Source organism: Onychomys torridus, chromosome 11 (assembly GCF_903995425.1).
Source record: "Onychomys torridus chromosome 11, mOncTor1.1, whole genome shotgun sequence".
Classification (NCBI taxonomy): Eukaryota; Metazoa; Chordata; class Mammalia; order Rodentia; family Cricetidae; genus Onychomys; species Onychomys torridus.
This window is the reverse complement of record NC_050453.1, coordinates 29,165,661-29,182,785: the sequence shown is the minus strand read 5'-3', so window position 1 is coordinate 29,182,785 and position 17,125 is coordinate 29,165,661. Positions and strand designations below refer to the sequence as shown.

The window sequence follows — 17,125 nt, the reverse complement described above, 5'->3', positions numbered from 1 at the left end:
GAGAAACATAAACACCACCCCAACTACAAATTCTTTGATCTACAATGGTGTCCTATGGCACAAATTTTGTGGGAATGACCAACCAATATCAGATTCGACTTAAGGCCTACTCTATGAGATGGAGCCCATAATCAATGCTACTTGGCTCACCAAAAACTGAGAACAAATAGCCCAAGGACCTACAGGAAAACCAAATACTACTGTTCTACAAAGGGAATGTATCAATACTCATAGATAAGTTCCTTGCTCAGCCAACATCAGAGAAGCTTCTTCCTGCAGAAGATGGGAACCAATACAGAGACCCACAGCTAGACAATATGCAGAGAGAGAAGAGACCTCAGAACACTCAGCCCTAAATGAGATGTCTCCATCATCCCTCCCCTCAGGGTTCAGGAATCATGTAGAAGAGGAAGCAGAAGAATGTAAGAGCTAGAGGCGGTGGAGAATCCCAAAGAAACAAAGCCTTCTAAACAAAACAGGACTGAAGCACTTAAGAACTCACAAAGAGTAAGACAGCATGCACAGGATCTGCATGGGTCTGCACCAGATGGGGTTCTAGAGTGAACACATGCTTCATCCCTAACCCAGAAGCTATCTCCAATTGATGGCCACTTGAAACAAAGGAAGGAAGGAAGGAAGGAAGGAAGGAAGGAAGGAAGGAAGGAAGGAAGGAAGGAAGGAAGGAAGGAAGGAAGGAAGGAGAAAGGAAATTAGTTAGTTTCCTCCAAAGGAAACAAACTACACTCAAGAGTAGTCTGCATGCCCAGCAGTAGATAGCCAACAGAAAATGAACTCAACGGCTTCTTTGAGGTTCTTTCTCTATAGTGTTGGTGTCAGGGCTTTTTCCTTTTTTAAAAAAACCCTTACAGGTCCTTTGCGTATATAACATGGCTTCAAATTTTGTGGTTTATGGGATTCCTGAGTGTATGAACAGGAGGGTTTTGTGTTTCCTTTTCTCGGGTTCTCGTCCTGCTTTGTACTATTCAACTTCCTTATTTTGTTTCATCTTATTATGTTTTATTTTTTATCATCCCCTAGATGCCTGCTTGTTTTCTAAGAGAAAGGGGTAGATCGAATATTCAGAGAGGAAGACTGGGAGGAGTAGGAGGAGGGGAAACCATAATCAGGATATATTGTATGAAAAAGCCCCTATGCAATAAAAGAAAAAAAAAAGAGTTAATGAACAACTCAAGTATCATCCACAGACTTCTACTGTTAGATCTTCCTAGAAAGTCTGCCAGTACCAGGGAGGACACTATGCACTGAAATCCTGTTAATACAGTTATTTAACAGTAATCCCACTAAAGAGTCAGCATCCCACATTTTAGTCAGGATAATAGTAATGCTTTTAGCATCACGACATATGATTATATAATCATAAGGTTTGTCTTTTACACTCAAAAGGAATCTACCATTATCAGAGTACATATTGGTCAAATTATGGTTGAAGAAAGTAGGGGGAGAAACAAGAGGAAAGAGAAAAGGAGGGAGGAGGGAGGGAGAGGGGAGAGAGAGACTGAGATCTGGAGCCATTTGGTGCTATGTAAGACATTAGCAGACAGGTAAAGCTCTAACCCCAATCCAGCAAGGCTTAGTTGTCTTATATGCTCTCATTCAGTGCAGTTATTTAAAAAAGAACCTATCTCTTAAGTAAGGTTGTTATTCTCACCTTAGGTTAATTTACAAGGGGAAAAATGTCATCCTAAGGCTAAGTAAGGACTGAATCAAAAATTCTCAACAGATAAATCAGATTAAGCAAACAGCTCCACTTACCAGGTTGGAATATTACAGCAGCTGAGCTATAAAGACTCACATTATATCCTTTTAAAAACAAGTAATTATGTATATTTATAAATGTATATAAATGTCTGGAAGATTACTTTTTCTTAACATAAAACAAAACTAAAAGGTAATACAATAACTATTTTGGTTTAAATCCTTACAACTAAACATCTAGCAAACTACTGAGAACTACTACAGAGAATCTCCTGTGCAAAACTACTAACCCTATTCTCATTTCCTGGAGATTCTCCCTAACAGGCTTAATTTCACTAAGACGGGGAAAACAACAACAACAACAAAAACCACCTACAGCTGAGTCAAGAAAGGGCACTTGGTTATAGCGTCACTCCACTGTACATCTTTACAATATACAGGGCGGGCCTTCTGAACAATGCATTATATCCCTATCTAACTCAGTGGTACTTATCTGTCTGCCCTCAATTTTTCTTCCAGTTCCAACTGGTTTCCCATCTTGGGTCTGGTACGCTCCTACTTCAAGGAACTGCCATCTAGCTATTATTTGGGCTTTGACAATTTTGCTTTACTATACTCTACATGTTTCTATAGAGTTAACTTTAGTGTAATGGTTATATATAGTATGAAAATTGTGAATTTAAGCAGTTATTTGCAAATAAGAACCCTCATACAGGCCTTCCTATCTACATATCTTCTGGTAATAGAATTCTTGCAGTCTGAGTGATCTATTTAATTAGAAACTTAGAGCTCATGGAAGTGATTCCAGTCTCAAGGGAGTCTCTGTTCCAAAGTGAATTTTGTATACACTGAAATCACCATCTAATCCGAAGTTACCACAGTCTCTAGTATAGTTTTAAATGGGTTCCAAGTGAATATAAAGGAAGAAAAATGAACTACGACTACTCTCTCACCCTAAGCTTTCTAACATGGAAAATGTTTACAAGTGATGCAGCAAATGAAAACTACCCAAGTCTAGCCTGGAAACACCCAGCTTCAGCAAGGTTACCTTGGTAAAGAGGAGACATCCAAGCATCACCAACAGAGACAGTAATGTTCTGTACTTACACTGGAACACTTAGGAGTAAACTCATAAGCATTTCACTTAATTTGGCATAAAGTCATATTTTTCTTACTTAAAAAATATAATTTAATAAACACATTTGCTTTTTAAAAGTCTTCCTAAATAATCCACAGAAGAAGTATTATATAGGATCATAAATGCAGGAAAGGGTTTCAAGAGGTCTGATGTAGCAATTAAAATAAAATTCAAGGATACCAGGGATGAAGAAGCAACAACATAAGAAAAAGTCCACCACTGACTCTACATTCTACTTGAGCCTTCCATATTTTGCTAATTGTGCTCCAAAACCCAGAGCCCGTTTCAGTGGCTTGAGAGACTATCCTCACCCTCTATTCTGTATCCCTGCTTCACTTGGGCCTCACTCCACTCTTCTCCTGCCAGGATTCTAACTGTCCAGTTTATTCAGTTAGATTTACAGTAAGATTTTAGAGACATATTTCTGTAGGTTATCTTAAAATATTTTTTATAACAAGTCAAAAATTATTTAGCCTATAATTGTAGAACAAAACATGGACCCCAAATGACGGACTGGAAATCTAAACACTGCATGTCTCCTACATGCTGTGAACTGTGGAGAGCTTGTTGTGTGTAGTGGTGCATGGCTTTCATTTCAGCACTTGGGAGCAAAGGCAGGAGGATCCAGAGTTCAGAGCTAGCTGTGACATGAGATGCTATTTCAAAAGACTCCTCAGAAATAGAGCAGCTTACCAGACATATCAAAAGTTAATGGCCAGCTGGGCGGTGGTGGCGCATGCCTTTAATCCCAGCACTTGGGAGGCAGAGCCAGGCAGATCTCTGTGAGTTCGAGGCCAGCCTGGGCTACAGAGTGAGTTCCAGGAAAGGTGCAAAGCTACACAGAGAAACCCTGTCTCAAAAACCAAAAAAAAAAAAAAAAAAAAGTTAATGGCCAGGGATAGTGGGATATACATGTGACCTCAGCACTCCAGATTCTCAGTGGCCTCCTTCCCCACAAAACAGTTCATGGATGGGCTAGAATTCTAAAGACTAAAATATAACTGGATGTCTTATAATATTCTTACTGTATCTTTAGGAGCAGACTATTGTTGAGGGAAGATAGACATTCTTTTACAGACTCATCAGGCAATGAATGCCCAATCTTTGTGAGATCACAGGCTAATAAAAAGTCATAAACAAATCAAAGTGAAAAGAAATCATAAAGTTTAACAGATACATTTGTAAAATAAATAAGGGTCTATTAAAAAATGTAACATTTTAGGGCAAGAAGGAAAAAAATGGGGGACTCTAAGATAATCATGGGACCATTCTCTTGGGAAGTATTTTAACTAAAGAAATCTTCCTACTAAAAAGAACAGTAAGAACTTAAAGACAAAGAAAGAGGCAAAAGAGAGTTTGGCACAGTAGAGGAACTGAGAGAGGAACAGCCAGAACCTGATGATGAACTACGGATAAAAAGACAGTGAGAAGAAGCTAGAGTGTACAAGGCCAGTCCATGCAGATTCTCAGAGGTCCACAGGAGGACTTCAAGAATTTTCTTTCTCGGCTTTATCTCTAAATACAAAGCTTTCACAGAGCACTATCCACAGCCACACTGATTAAATGCTTTAAATGCTTATTGTGTCCTCTTTCTGGAGAGTAACTTTATGGAGGAGAACAAGAACACATGCACGGACATCAACTAAGAGATAAGGAATGACAGTGAATGGAAAGAGGTGGAATACAATTCAGATACAGCAGCACTATGACTTGTTGATGAATTGAATAGGAGACATAAAGAAAACCAAAGGATACAAAATAACTCATGGGTTATTAAAATAAGCAAATAAAAATAAAGCATAAAAGGACTAAAGTAAGGTCCAGTGAGAAGTTTTGCCAAGTTTGACAGTCTCTGGTGAAAGCTGTCCTCTGACCTACATATGCTCGCACGCGCACACACACATGCACACACACACACACACACACACACACACACACACCCCACAGCACAAATGTTATTAAAATTTTTGAAATGTTTAAAAGAAAAGGACTAAGGTGTAACCATTAAGAGATGGGAAGGACAGGAAGCTGCATTAAGCTGTATTTTGGACATATTATTAAATTAAAATCACTGAAAACAACCAAAAAGGAGTCCCATATAATAAATAGGCAAAAGAATCTGAAACCTGGGTTGTAAGACAAGACTTGAATGTACCTTTGGGAGTCATACATTAGAAGTGAATCACAGATGGACAAAGTTTATGCAGAAAAGACAGGAGGGTCATCCTAAGAGGTTCAACCATAATCTTCAATCAAACGTAGCTAAAACAAGAAAAACTAGCAATGGTTATGAGAAACTTAGCCATGATGGATAATAAGAGCAAACAGGCAAGTATGGCATGAATGCCAAGAAGGGAAAGACGGGGTTGGGGATTTAGCTCAGTGGTAGAGCGTTTGCCTAGCAAGCGCAAGGCCCTGGGTTCGGTCCTCAGCTCCAGGAAAAAAAAAAAAAAAAAAAGGGAAAGACTATGTTAAATGCAACTGAGTCAAAAAAATCTACTAAGGGACTAACAAAGACATAGTCTCACAATCGGCAAGAAGGAGCTCACTGGTGACCTTGACAAAAATTTCCACAGGAAAAGAGGCTAAAAAGCAAATTTCAGTTGGTTCATGAATAAATGGGGAGTGAAAATGGAGTTGCAGAGGAATGTGGAAGTGGAGCAGGAAAGCGGCCTTATTTGCAGAAACGTAGGATGATCAAGAGATGCTTTCTGTTTTTAGGAAAGAGATAACAGTATGTCTGAGGCTAAAAGGAAAATCCAGCAGAAAAGGCAATAATGAGGCAGGAAAAAAAGGTGAAGCCTTCGGGAATCTGGGAAGGCAGGGAACAGGAGTGGAGTCCCTGGGGGTCTGGGAAGGCATGAGTTGAACTGCTCCAGCCAGGTGTGACTGGAGAAGATACGTTTCTTCTAGACAACGTTGGAAAGCTGAAATGGTCAAGAAAATGAGTGCTTTGTTCTAAACTGCGAAAGAGTTCTACAAGGTCCCAGTTCATGGAGTAGAGAAGGTAAACCAGAATACTAACATTTTAAAAGCCAGGAAGGGGTTAAAAAAATCTTGCCGGGTGGTGGTGGCACACACCTTTAATCCCAGCACTCGGGAGGCAGAGGCAGGAGGATCTCTGTGAGTTCGAGGCCAGCCTAGTCTCCAAAGCGAGTTCCAGGAAAGGTGCAAAGCTACACAGAGAAACCCTGTCTCAAAAAAACAAACAAACAAAAACAACAACAACAACAAAAACCACATTCTTACAGCTGGACAGCAAAAGGCATGGGAAGACAGAGTGCTCTGACAAGTGTTCACTAATATCCATGGTGTGACTTTCACTATCATCACTGAGAGATTCAGATGTAGACTATGAGAAGGGTCCCAAAGCACTGGGCTAGTTTTCCTTCTCACTGTCCCTGTAGTCAACTATTAAAAATGACAAAGGAAAGACATGTGATATGCAGGAAAGGCACAAACATTTACATAAAGAGGTGTCCACAGCAAGGTGAGTATAGCGAAGCAGTCACCTCCACTTTGTCTAGTTCTACAAAGGCACTAACAGAAACCACAGCTCCAAACTGGCATTCCCACTATTACATTCTCACAGTGAACAATCCCCAGTGTCTATTAAGGCACCTGGATTTGGATAGGCTTGGGTAAGCACAAATGGATCAGAAAAAACAAAAATAAAACATTAGGTCCTTGCTGCAGACACGATGGATGCTAAGATAATGAAAGGGCTACTACTGAAATAATTGTAGGCATAATCTACATCTCATACCAAATCATTTTCCTCAGAAGTGGTACAGTTTAGAAAACAGGAAAATACTTTAATCATAGCTTATCAAAGTTAAGCAAAAGTCTCAATCTACTAATTTCCTTACTATCTTTGAAATGTTTATGGACAAAGGTACTAAATAATATTCAAATAATGATCATATGGTCATCATAAAAACTATTCTTTAGTATATTAAATGCTAAAAGGAGCTCAGCAGTTTAAACCGTGGTATGAAAATGCATAAAATAACTATGAAAAACAGTTTTTTTAAAGCTCCAAAATATTTAACTCACAAATGTGTTTAAGAAACAATTGGGACTGTTTAAGACTCAATAGGACTTAAAACTGGGCTAAAGAGTCTTTTTGCTAAGTTTTCCCGATAACTTCAGATTGCTTAAAGTCTCTCAAGATGTTTGCAACCACACTGCCACTTTGAACTCCTAATCTTGAGGCTGCAGAGATGGCTCGGCCATCATGAGCACTTCTCTTACAGACTCAGCTCCCAGCACCTACATGGTGGCTAGCAACTGATTTAACTCCAGTTCCAGGGAGGCTAATGCCCTCTGCTGGCTTCCTCAGACATAAACACAATGCACATGCCTATGCACAGGCAAAACATTAACACACATAAAATAAAAAGTAGTATTTTTAAAATTTTTTCTTATCTTCACTAATTATACTAGTTTTGGTCTACTTCTAACTCTGTCTCTCAAACAATTAAGAGTATTTTATTTTCCCTCAAGCTGAAATGCCATGTGAAATGCAGAAAAGCTGACTTTCTAGCTCAGCTTTAGCTTATGTTTTTATAAACTATACATAGTGTTAATAGTTATGCAGTTGACCCTGCATTCTATTCCCATAGAAAGTGAATATTAATTACCAAAAATGAGATATAGTGATAAAACAGCACTTAATTTAAAACACCCATCATCTGGGATCTGGCATCCAGGACAGCTTGGAGGCAAAGCTGTTAGGAAACTGTCAGAGGTCCTACTTTAGCTGCTAGCTGTATTCCTAGCTGTATTCCTGTTCTCTGTCAAGTAAACTGCTTCCTTAAAAGAACTTAAAATAATAAACAAGTATATCATTTTTACTATATTTAAAAGTATAGTAAAAATTTCAAGAAGACTATATATATGTGTATGTATACATATACATTATAGATATAGATATTTACTAAAATTATTGCAAATAGTAGTATATTATATAATTGGAAGGGAAAAAAACATGAGAAGTTACTGTATTGAGAGAAAAATATGCTAACAGAATTTAGGAACTGATTTTTTTTTTTAACTAGCATCAAGTAAAGATAAAGATTTGGTAAGAGAATTCCTTTTCATATATATACAATAGTGAAATAATTCTCCTAGTAAAGCACACTATGTTGTTGAGAAGGGCCCATTGCAGACTCACTATTCTGAACATATTCAAAGTATTTCATAATCTGAGGAAAAATTAAAAATATAAACACAACAGGAATAATAATAATAATAATGAAGATATATTTTCACTGTCATTTTAATACAGACATAGAACCAACTAAATCTAGAACATTATTTTCACCAATAATGGTCTATAAAATAATCTTCCAGTGTATTAAACTATGTCAAAATAATGCCTAGTTACCTTAGAAAAACTATCTTATGCAAAATAAAGATTCATTAGTTGTAAAAATTCATGCAAATTAGACATATTTGAAACTTGTGTTTAAGTTACTGTTTGCATACTACAAATAATTCTGACCATTTATTCCAGCAAGAAGTTACTGTGATTTAGAATCTTTCACAACAGACCATAAGGTGTTCATTAACAGAGATCAGCACATCAACAGCTTACTTGAAGAATAATATCCTCACCAGACTGCTGATGTGTATGGTGTCCAGACGCCTCAACAGAATGCCTCTGTTCACTGTCTGGAGAAGGCAGCAGAGAAGCAGAATGAGGGCTTTCTATGGCAGATGCTGCTGCTTGAGCCGGAACTGACACTGGAGAGGATGTAGAAGGTTGAAGTTGCTCAGCAGGGGCATCTACATCCATTGCAGTTTCACCCACTTCCAAATTAGGATTTGATGGAACCGTAGGAAGAGTTGAAACATCTGACTGATTTGTTCCACCTTAAAAAAAAAGCACATGTTAATGCAAACTCAAGTTTTTAAAGATCTAATTATTTTTATTGTACATGTCTGAGTGTTTTGGTCACATGCATGCATGTGCCTGCAGAGGCCAAAAGAGGATACTGAATCCCCAGAATTGAAGTTGCTGACAGTTGTGAGCAGCTATGTTCTGGGAACTGAACTCAAGTCTTCTCCAAAAGCAGTAAGTGCTCTTAACCATCTCTAAACTGCTCTTGATCCATCTCTCTAGCCTCAAACTCAAATTTTAAATGTAAAACAAACCTACAGAAACATGTTCTGAAAACACACACACATACGCACACAATATATGTGTGTAAAATAAATAAATAAATAAATAAATAAATAAATAACAAGTTATATATAAAATTTCAATGTGCTGGCTAGTCTTATGTCAACTTGACACAAACTAGAGTTATCTGAAAAAAGGGAACTTCAGCTGAGAAAATGTCACATAAGATCCAGCTTTAGACGGGCGGTGGTGGCACACAGCTTTTATCCCAGCACTTGGGAGGCAGAGGCAGGCGGATCTCTGTGAGTTCGAGGCCAGCCTGGGCTACACAGTGAGTTCTAAGAAAGGCGCAAGGCTACACAGAGAAACTCTGTCTCGAGAAAAAGGAAAAAAAAAAAAAAAAAAGGAAGATCCAGCTTTAAGGCATTTTCTTAATTACTGATTAATGGAGGTAGGCCCAGCCCATGGTGGGTGGTGCCTTCCCTGCTCCTGGGTTCTATAAGAAAGCAGGCTGAGCATGCCATGGGAAGCAAGTCAGTAAGCAGCACCCCTCCACAGCCTCCGCCTCAGCTCCTGCCTCCAGGTTCCTGCCATGTTTGAGTTCCTGTCCTAACTTCCTTCATGATGAAAGCGATGTGGAAGTGTAAGCCAAGTAAATCCTTTCCTCTTCAACTTTCTTTTTGTTCACCACAGAATAGAAACCCCAACTAAGACATTCAGTGTACCAATAACAGCCACTGGTGGGTTGGTCCTCTTGATCAAACATTCTAGTCAATAGAAATAAGAATCAATGACACATTCTTGTTAAAATAATCCATCTTGGGCCAGTATAATGGCTAAGCAGGTAAGGATATTTGCTGCCAAGTCTGACTAAGTTTGAAAACTGACTTCCCCAAGTTGTTTTCTTACCTCCACATGCACACTCATACATATATGTGCACATATACACACACTAAATAGATATCATTTTGGTTTTGTTTTTGTTTTTTTGAGACAGGGTTTCTCTGTGTTGTGGTGCCTGTATTGGATTTCGCTCTGTGGACCAGGCTGGCCTGAAACTCACAGAGATTTACCTGGCTCTGCCTCCCAAGTGCTGGGATTAAAGGCGTGTGCCACCACCATCCGACTAGATATCAATTTTTTTAAATAATCAATTTTTAAAATTATATGCATGTGCTTATCTTTAGAGTTTTGTAGATGTCCATTTTCAAAGTGCATTGGAAAAGGACTTAAAATTGAAAATCTTACTTTTGTTTTCTTTTGAGATAAGTTAAAGAGTTATAGCCTAGTGGAATCAGAAGAGACCTATGATTACTTTGGTTATAAAACACAGTTCAGTTTAGATAGATGAGATCAACAAAAACTATCTTCTAGTGGGCATGGTCTGCAGAGTGAGTTCCAGGACAGCCAGGGCTACATAGAGAAACCCTGTTTCAAAAACAAAGTGAAGGAGGGGAGGGGAAGGGAGGAGAGGGGAGGGAGGAGAAGGGAGGGGGAGGGAAGGGAAGGGAAGAAAGAGAGGGACTTGAACTAGTGAGACAAATTACCTCTGGGCCGAGGTCTTCCCCTTCCTCTATTGCTTTGTGCAACTTCACTTGCTTCTTCAAACCACCTTGACAACATATCAGACATTCTCTGCATCAGCGACACATTGGGACTTTGCTCTCCTATTACAACATAAATTTTATTAGTAAGTTTGGCAAAAGTCAGGATCTTTAATACAAAACCTAGACTTGAAGGTCTTTAAAATGCTAGAAATTAAAACATCACATCATCTAAGTAACTTATGTGAATGCATAAGGACCTATTAGAGTCCTCATCACATTTTATAATAATTGAATGAATGACTATCATGTATGTGTACAGTAGGCTCTCTAATAGTGTAAATTCTCATCCTCATCTATGCCTGTTCTTAGGGAACTCTGTGTCTCCCCGCCCCCCCCCATCCCACCACTGTTTATTAATAGTCATAAGTGTGCCCCATAGGAGGGCTCATGAATTCTAAGTGAAATAAACTGAAGAAAAGGCTTGCTTTCTCATTACAACAATATTATCAAGGACAGACATGAAATAACCTTGGGATTTTACCTCAATTTCCCTAAAACAGAATTCTTATTAGTTACTATAAGTTCTAGGTATTTAATGAGATCAGGTCCTTTTGGGGTTATATAGTCACAGGTATTTGCAACTAGTTGACAGAGAATGTATTTTGTCTTTTCAACTTAACTCCTTTTCTTTGTTCAAATAATCATCTGTTTGCTTTTCTCCTTTAAGGGCATTTTATTTTGTTATACCACAGGGAATAGAAAGAGCAGTTTATGTTCTTACAGTGCTGTGGATATTAAGGGCACTTTAAAACAGAAGTATGAAAACCCAACACTGAAGAGGCTGAAGCAGGAAGACTGGTGTGACCTGGAGACCAGCCTGGAACACACAGCAAGTATAAAGACAGTCAGGGCTACACAGTAAGGCCCAAGTTCAAAAGTCAAAACAACAAAGAGATCAGATAAAAATGTAATAATTATCCAATCATGTCTTTGATATGGTTTGTTTTTTGGAGACAGGGTCTCCTGACTCTGTAGTCCAGGCTGGTCTGGAATTTACTATGTAGCCCTGGCTTGAATTTATAATAATCCTTCGGTCACAGCCTTCCAAGTTCTGGGCTTACAGGCATGTAAGCCCCTTTACATACTTTAACTTTATATTTAAGAATAATATAAAATAGAGCCAAGGATACTATACTTAGGAAACTGTTTTGATTAAAGAAGTTTTAATAATAATTAGAGTAAGATTTTGGCTACAGATTCATCAAATAAAATATATTTTTATATATGTATGTATACATATATGTGTGTATGCATATATGTATATAAAAGTAAAATATACTTATCCAGTGACTCAGCCATTGCACTTCTAGGAATTTACCCTATGATGTATTTGGACAGCTCTACGAAAATACTCTTACTAAGATTTCATTGTAGCATCATTTACAATAGAAAACAGTGGAAATAAGGGGCTGGAGAAGGCTCAGAGGTTAAGAGTACTTGCTGCTCTATGAGAAGGACCCAGGTTCAGTTCCCAGGTGGCTCACAACCATCTGTAACTCCAGCGCCAGGGCATCTGATGCCTTCTGCTCTCCACCAGCACAAGGAGGAAACACACTCACATATACAAGATAAATAAATCTTTAAATAGCACATGTCACAAAAAGCTGGTCTAAGTATAGTTACCATCTCGTTCTCGTTCACTCTCTGGCCTTGCTCTGGGACCAGTGTCTGACCAATCACCACGAAGTCTCAAGCGTTTAACCGGAGGCTGTCGTAACTACAAGGTAATAATCATAAGTAGAGTCTATGTGAGTCTAAAGAAAAGATTTGCTTCCAGTTTATATTCTGGTGATTGGGGATTGAATCCAAAGCCTTGTGCAGCTGAGCTAAGTGCTATACCTCTGAATTAATCCCCAGTCCACAATTCTTACAGCATACTTTAATGGAGCATTTCCAACTATCTTTAAGTATAGAAATGAAATGCTAGATCAATACATGAAATACTGCTGTATGGTGTATAAGTCTTTTACAGAGCTCATGATAATAAACAGCCACTGGTGCTACAGTCTATACTTACTATCCTCAACCTAAAAAGCACAAATACAAATATAACTTTGAGACTGTGTACATGTAAGCTGGGTTTAGTGGTGCCAGCCTGCAATCCCCGGTGAGGCAGGAGGATCACAATTAGACATGACTAGCCACTGAATATAAGTGTCTCACTGACCTACCTGAAAGAGTGATCTTCCCACAAATTTGTTCTACAATACACAAAGTATGGTTTTATTTATTTTAAAAATAAAGCCCTATAGAAATGACACCAATTTTCTTAGCAGAATTCAACAAATTTATTTCTACTCGAAATTCCCTAACTCCTAATCATTCTCAAAGAATGTATCGTTCCTTCTCTTTATGCCCAAGTGTTTACCAATTGCTTTTCTTGCCTTTCTTAAGCCCTCAAGTACCCTGCATCAACATCACTCTTCTTTTCCTGTACTAATGTCCTCTCACCTGGTTCTCTAACATACTGAAAGCTCTTCTACTGATGCAAAGAAATTCACAGCTTCCTAAGAGCTCATATGTTTCTCCCTAGCTCCACTTGCTTTTCCTTCAGTTTACTCTAAGGCATGAAGCATGTCAACATTTACTCTACCATTCCTCTCTCAATCCAATACGGTCAATGTTTCCATGGTTGCTGCTGGTTGTTTTGCTTTTTTATCTTTCCACGGATACCATTCTTGCCAAAATTACCAAACATTCTAGTTAGCTTTCTATTGCTGTGATAACAACTTGGAGAGGAAGGAGTTGATTTCACCTTACAGCTTAAGGTCCATCATGAAGGGAGGTCAGAACAAGACCTAAAGCAGAGCTCATGGAGGAATGCGACTTTCTGCTTTGCTCTCCATGCTTCAGCCTGCTTTCTTATATAACCCAGGACCACCTATCCACGAGGGGCAGCACCCATAGTGGGTTGGGCCTTCACACATAAATCATTAATCAAGCAAATGCCTCCATAGACATGCCCACAGGACAAATGAATGGGGAGCAATTCATTAATTGAGATTCTTTCCCAGATATGTCTAGGTCTATATCAAGTTGACAAAAAACTAACTTGCACACCAATGAGTAAACATTTGCCAAATTCACATATCATCGTTAAAAAAAAACAACAAAAAACAGTCAACAGTAGAGGCCAGTGAGCCAATGCTGTAGGCAAATGTTCTTGCTGCCGAATCTAATAACATGAATTTGATCCTAGGAACCAATATGGCAGAAAGAAAGAAACTCTGTCTTGAAAAAACAACAACAAAACAAACACAAACAAAAACAAAAAACCAACAACAAAAAAGTTAAAAAAAAAAAGCTGTACTGATCTCCACATGTGCGCTATGATAGATAGATAGATAGATAGATAGATAGAGATAGATAGATATATAGATAGGTAAATGTAAAGAATCAATACTAAGCTCAATAATCAACTTCCAAGTCAAAGGGCACCTTTCAGGGATTAGTATCAATTGTTATCATTATCTGATTCTAGAACATTTTATTCATCTCCAAAAGAAATCCCATTCCCATCAGGAGCCATTCTTTACCTGTCCGTTTCCAAAGGGCCAGAAAACCAATAATCTACTCTCTCTCTCTAAAGATGTGTATATTCAGGGCCAGAGGGATGGCTCAGTGGTTAAGAACACTGGCTGCTCTTCCAGAGGTTCTGAGTTCAATTTCCAGCAACCACATAGTAGCTGACAACCATCTATAGCAGGATATGATGCCCTCTTTAGGCAAAATTTCAATAGAGCACTCATATACATAAAATAAACAAATTTTTAAAAGAAAAGATGTGTGTATTCTGTATATTATCGCATATCAGTGGAATAATATAATATGTATCTATCTTTTTGTATCTATCTTCTTTCACCTAGCATGCTTTCTTAGTTGATTAATATGATAAGAGTATCAACGATATTAGCTGCATCTCTTTGTGAATATACAATACTTAATTATATACTTTTAAAGTTGACTGTGATTAGGCAGATGGTTCAATGGTAAGAGTGTGTGCTGCATAAGTATGAGGACCTGAGTTGGAATTATTAGAATCCATACAAAAAGTGAGTGTGGTCAGGTATACTCATAACCCAGCACTGGGAGGAGGAGAGTCAGAGACACTCCAGTACTTTGCTGGCTTAAATGAAGGGGCCATGTCTTTATGTAATCACTTTCTGTTCTTCCTTTCTTTTTTAAAATTTTTTTTTTTTATTTTTCAAGACAGAGTTTTTGTATATCTCTGGCTATCCTCAAACTCGATCTGTAGACCAGGCTGGCCCCAAACTTAGAGATCCACTTGCCTCTTCCTCCTGATTGCTGGGATTAAAGACATGCACCACCAGTGCCTGGCTCAGGTAATCATTTTCTGAAGTTTAAAACTAAGTGTATAGAGGTACCTAATAAATAATTGTTGGGTTAAGAATAGCTGATGTAAATATTATTGTCTAAGTTTTAACATAAGATATCAAATGAAAAACTATGGAAATTAAAAAGAAGATAGCTCATTAATTTCACATACATATAAAACTCTTGTTTGGCTAAATATAATAAGTATGGTTCATTTTTATAATTCAGATTTTAGAATTATTGTTTTTAACTTGGTTGATTCAACAACGCATACTAAGAAAAACATCACCACAAAATCATCAGCATTAGTCCTGACGATGTAATCATCTTTTGCTAAGGAGTCTATGATAGCAAAGCTGGCTGGCCCACTTTAAAACGTCTGTACACTTCCCAGTTCTTCATTATCTCTCCGTCACAGAGGTTGACTGCAACTAGACTTACCCCCATGTCTCAAGGGGAAACTACACAGCAGCAAAGTGACACGGCAGAATCCGTCTCCAATCCGTCCAATAAACTCAAACAAAAGAGCTTATAATTTTCCTACTTTACATAAATATACTGTCACATTCAACATCTTAAAATTCACCTACAAAATAATTATTTTTTTCTAATTTTATAATAACTTGTCAAGCTCAAGTTCTGGCGGTTAGCTAAAAGCAGCATTCTTCAGCAATCTATGATGCCTGCTCCCCTCCGTTTCCTTATCACCGGCAGAAAGGACAAATGGCACCCGTGGTATCTATTAGCACACCAAAGCACCTGCTGGCCTGCAGCCTCCCTCACTCTCACAAGCAGCTGTTAGGCATTGCAGAGCTCATGCTGCCATCCCTGGCCCAGCTCCTCCTCATAACCCGCTATTTGGACTATGCTCCGTCTCTTTTGTCTTCCTCTCTGTCTCCACCTCCCATTCTCCCAACCCCATCTCTCCATTCAAGGCCAGATCAGTCTATACTTTCTCTCTCTGCTCTGGACTTCTCCAGATGCCTCTGGCTGTATGCCCCTCACATCTACAATGAAAACCTTCCCTTTAACCATACCTTGCAGTGGTCATGTCATCAGTATTCACAACTGAATTTAGTTTTTCATCTCATGGGAATTACACATTTGCTACGTTCTTCCTTTAAATGTGCAAATGTCGAGAATATAGCTCAGTGCTTGCCTATAATGTGAGGCCTTGGGTTCAATCTCTATTACCATAAATCAAATAATATAAGCACATTAATACTTAGCTAATACCAAACCACTATTATTAACAATTTAATTAATTTAAGAAACAACATTTAATAAGCCAAATTATAGAACAAGCATAGATCACTGCAAAATAAAAAGGTCCAAGTTAGGAATACAGAGATGGCTCAGTGGTTAAGAGCACTGGCTGCTCTTCCAGAGGACACAAGTATGGTTCCCGCACCAACATGCAGCTCACAGTCTTCTGTAACTCCAACTCTAGGGACGAGAGTCTTCTGGCCTTTGGCATGCAATAAGCATGTACATGATGTGTAGACATACATACAAGCAAAACTACCATACATATAAAATAAAAATTTTTGCTGGGCGGTGGTGGCACATGCCTTTGATCCCAGCACTCGGGAGGCAGAGCCAGGAGGATCTCTGTGAGTTCCAGGCCAGCCTGGGCTACCAAGTGAGTTCCAGGAAAGGCACAAAGCTACACAGAGAAACCCTGTCTCGGAAAACCAAAAAAAAAAAAAAGGAAAAATTTTTTTAAAAAAATTAAAAGTAAATCTTTAATAAAGTATTTTTGAAGGTCCAATATGGCATGCATGTTAGGAAAAGCCTAACAAGCTAAACCAAATATGTTCCCATGGTTGTATACTGTCCAAAATGTACTTCTAGCTTTCCACTTTTATATTCTGGTCATAGTAATTCAATTTATTCACCTTTTACAGAAATGCCCTCTTGAACTTTTCCTACTTTCTCATGGGAATTTTGTGACATGTACCTAGGGCTATTGTCACATGCCACTAATCTGTACCTGAAAAACAATGGGGCAACTGAGAGGATGGAACTGTTGCCTGCGTGTGAACAGTGAATGGTAGGGGTGGCACTCTATGGAACAATATGGCAGAAAGAAGAAACTTGTCTTGAAAAACACAACAAAAAACAACAACAAAAACAAAAACAAAAACCAAAACAAAAAAAGTTAAAAAAAAAAAGCTGTACTGATCTCCACATGTGCGCTAT

General features: G+C 38.3%; 1 protein-coding gene across 2 annotated transcripts in view; it reads right to left on the bottom strand.

Annotated features, from left to right (window-relative positions):
• Dcaf6 (DDB1 and CUL4 associated factor 6) overlaps nucleotides 1–17,125 on the bottom strand; it is a 120,900-nt gene that overhangs the window by 52,697 nt on the left and 51,078 nt on the right. For both annotated transcript variants that reach the window (XM_036201920.1, XM_036201921.1), the window contains exons 8-10: nucleotides 12,212–12,305; nucleotides 10,529–10,648; nucleotides 8,474–8,731 (exon numbers count right to left, since the gene is read on the bottom strand). In XM_036201920.1, the coding sequence (XP_036057813.1) occupies nucleotides 8,474–8,731; nucleotides 10,529–10,648; nucleotides 12,212–12,305 (472 nt within the window). The remainder of the gene's footprint in view (nucleotides 1–8,473; nucleotides 8,732–10,528; nucleotides 10,649–12,211; nucleotides 12,306–17,125) is intronic.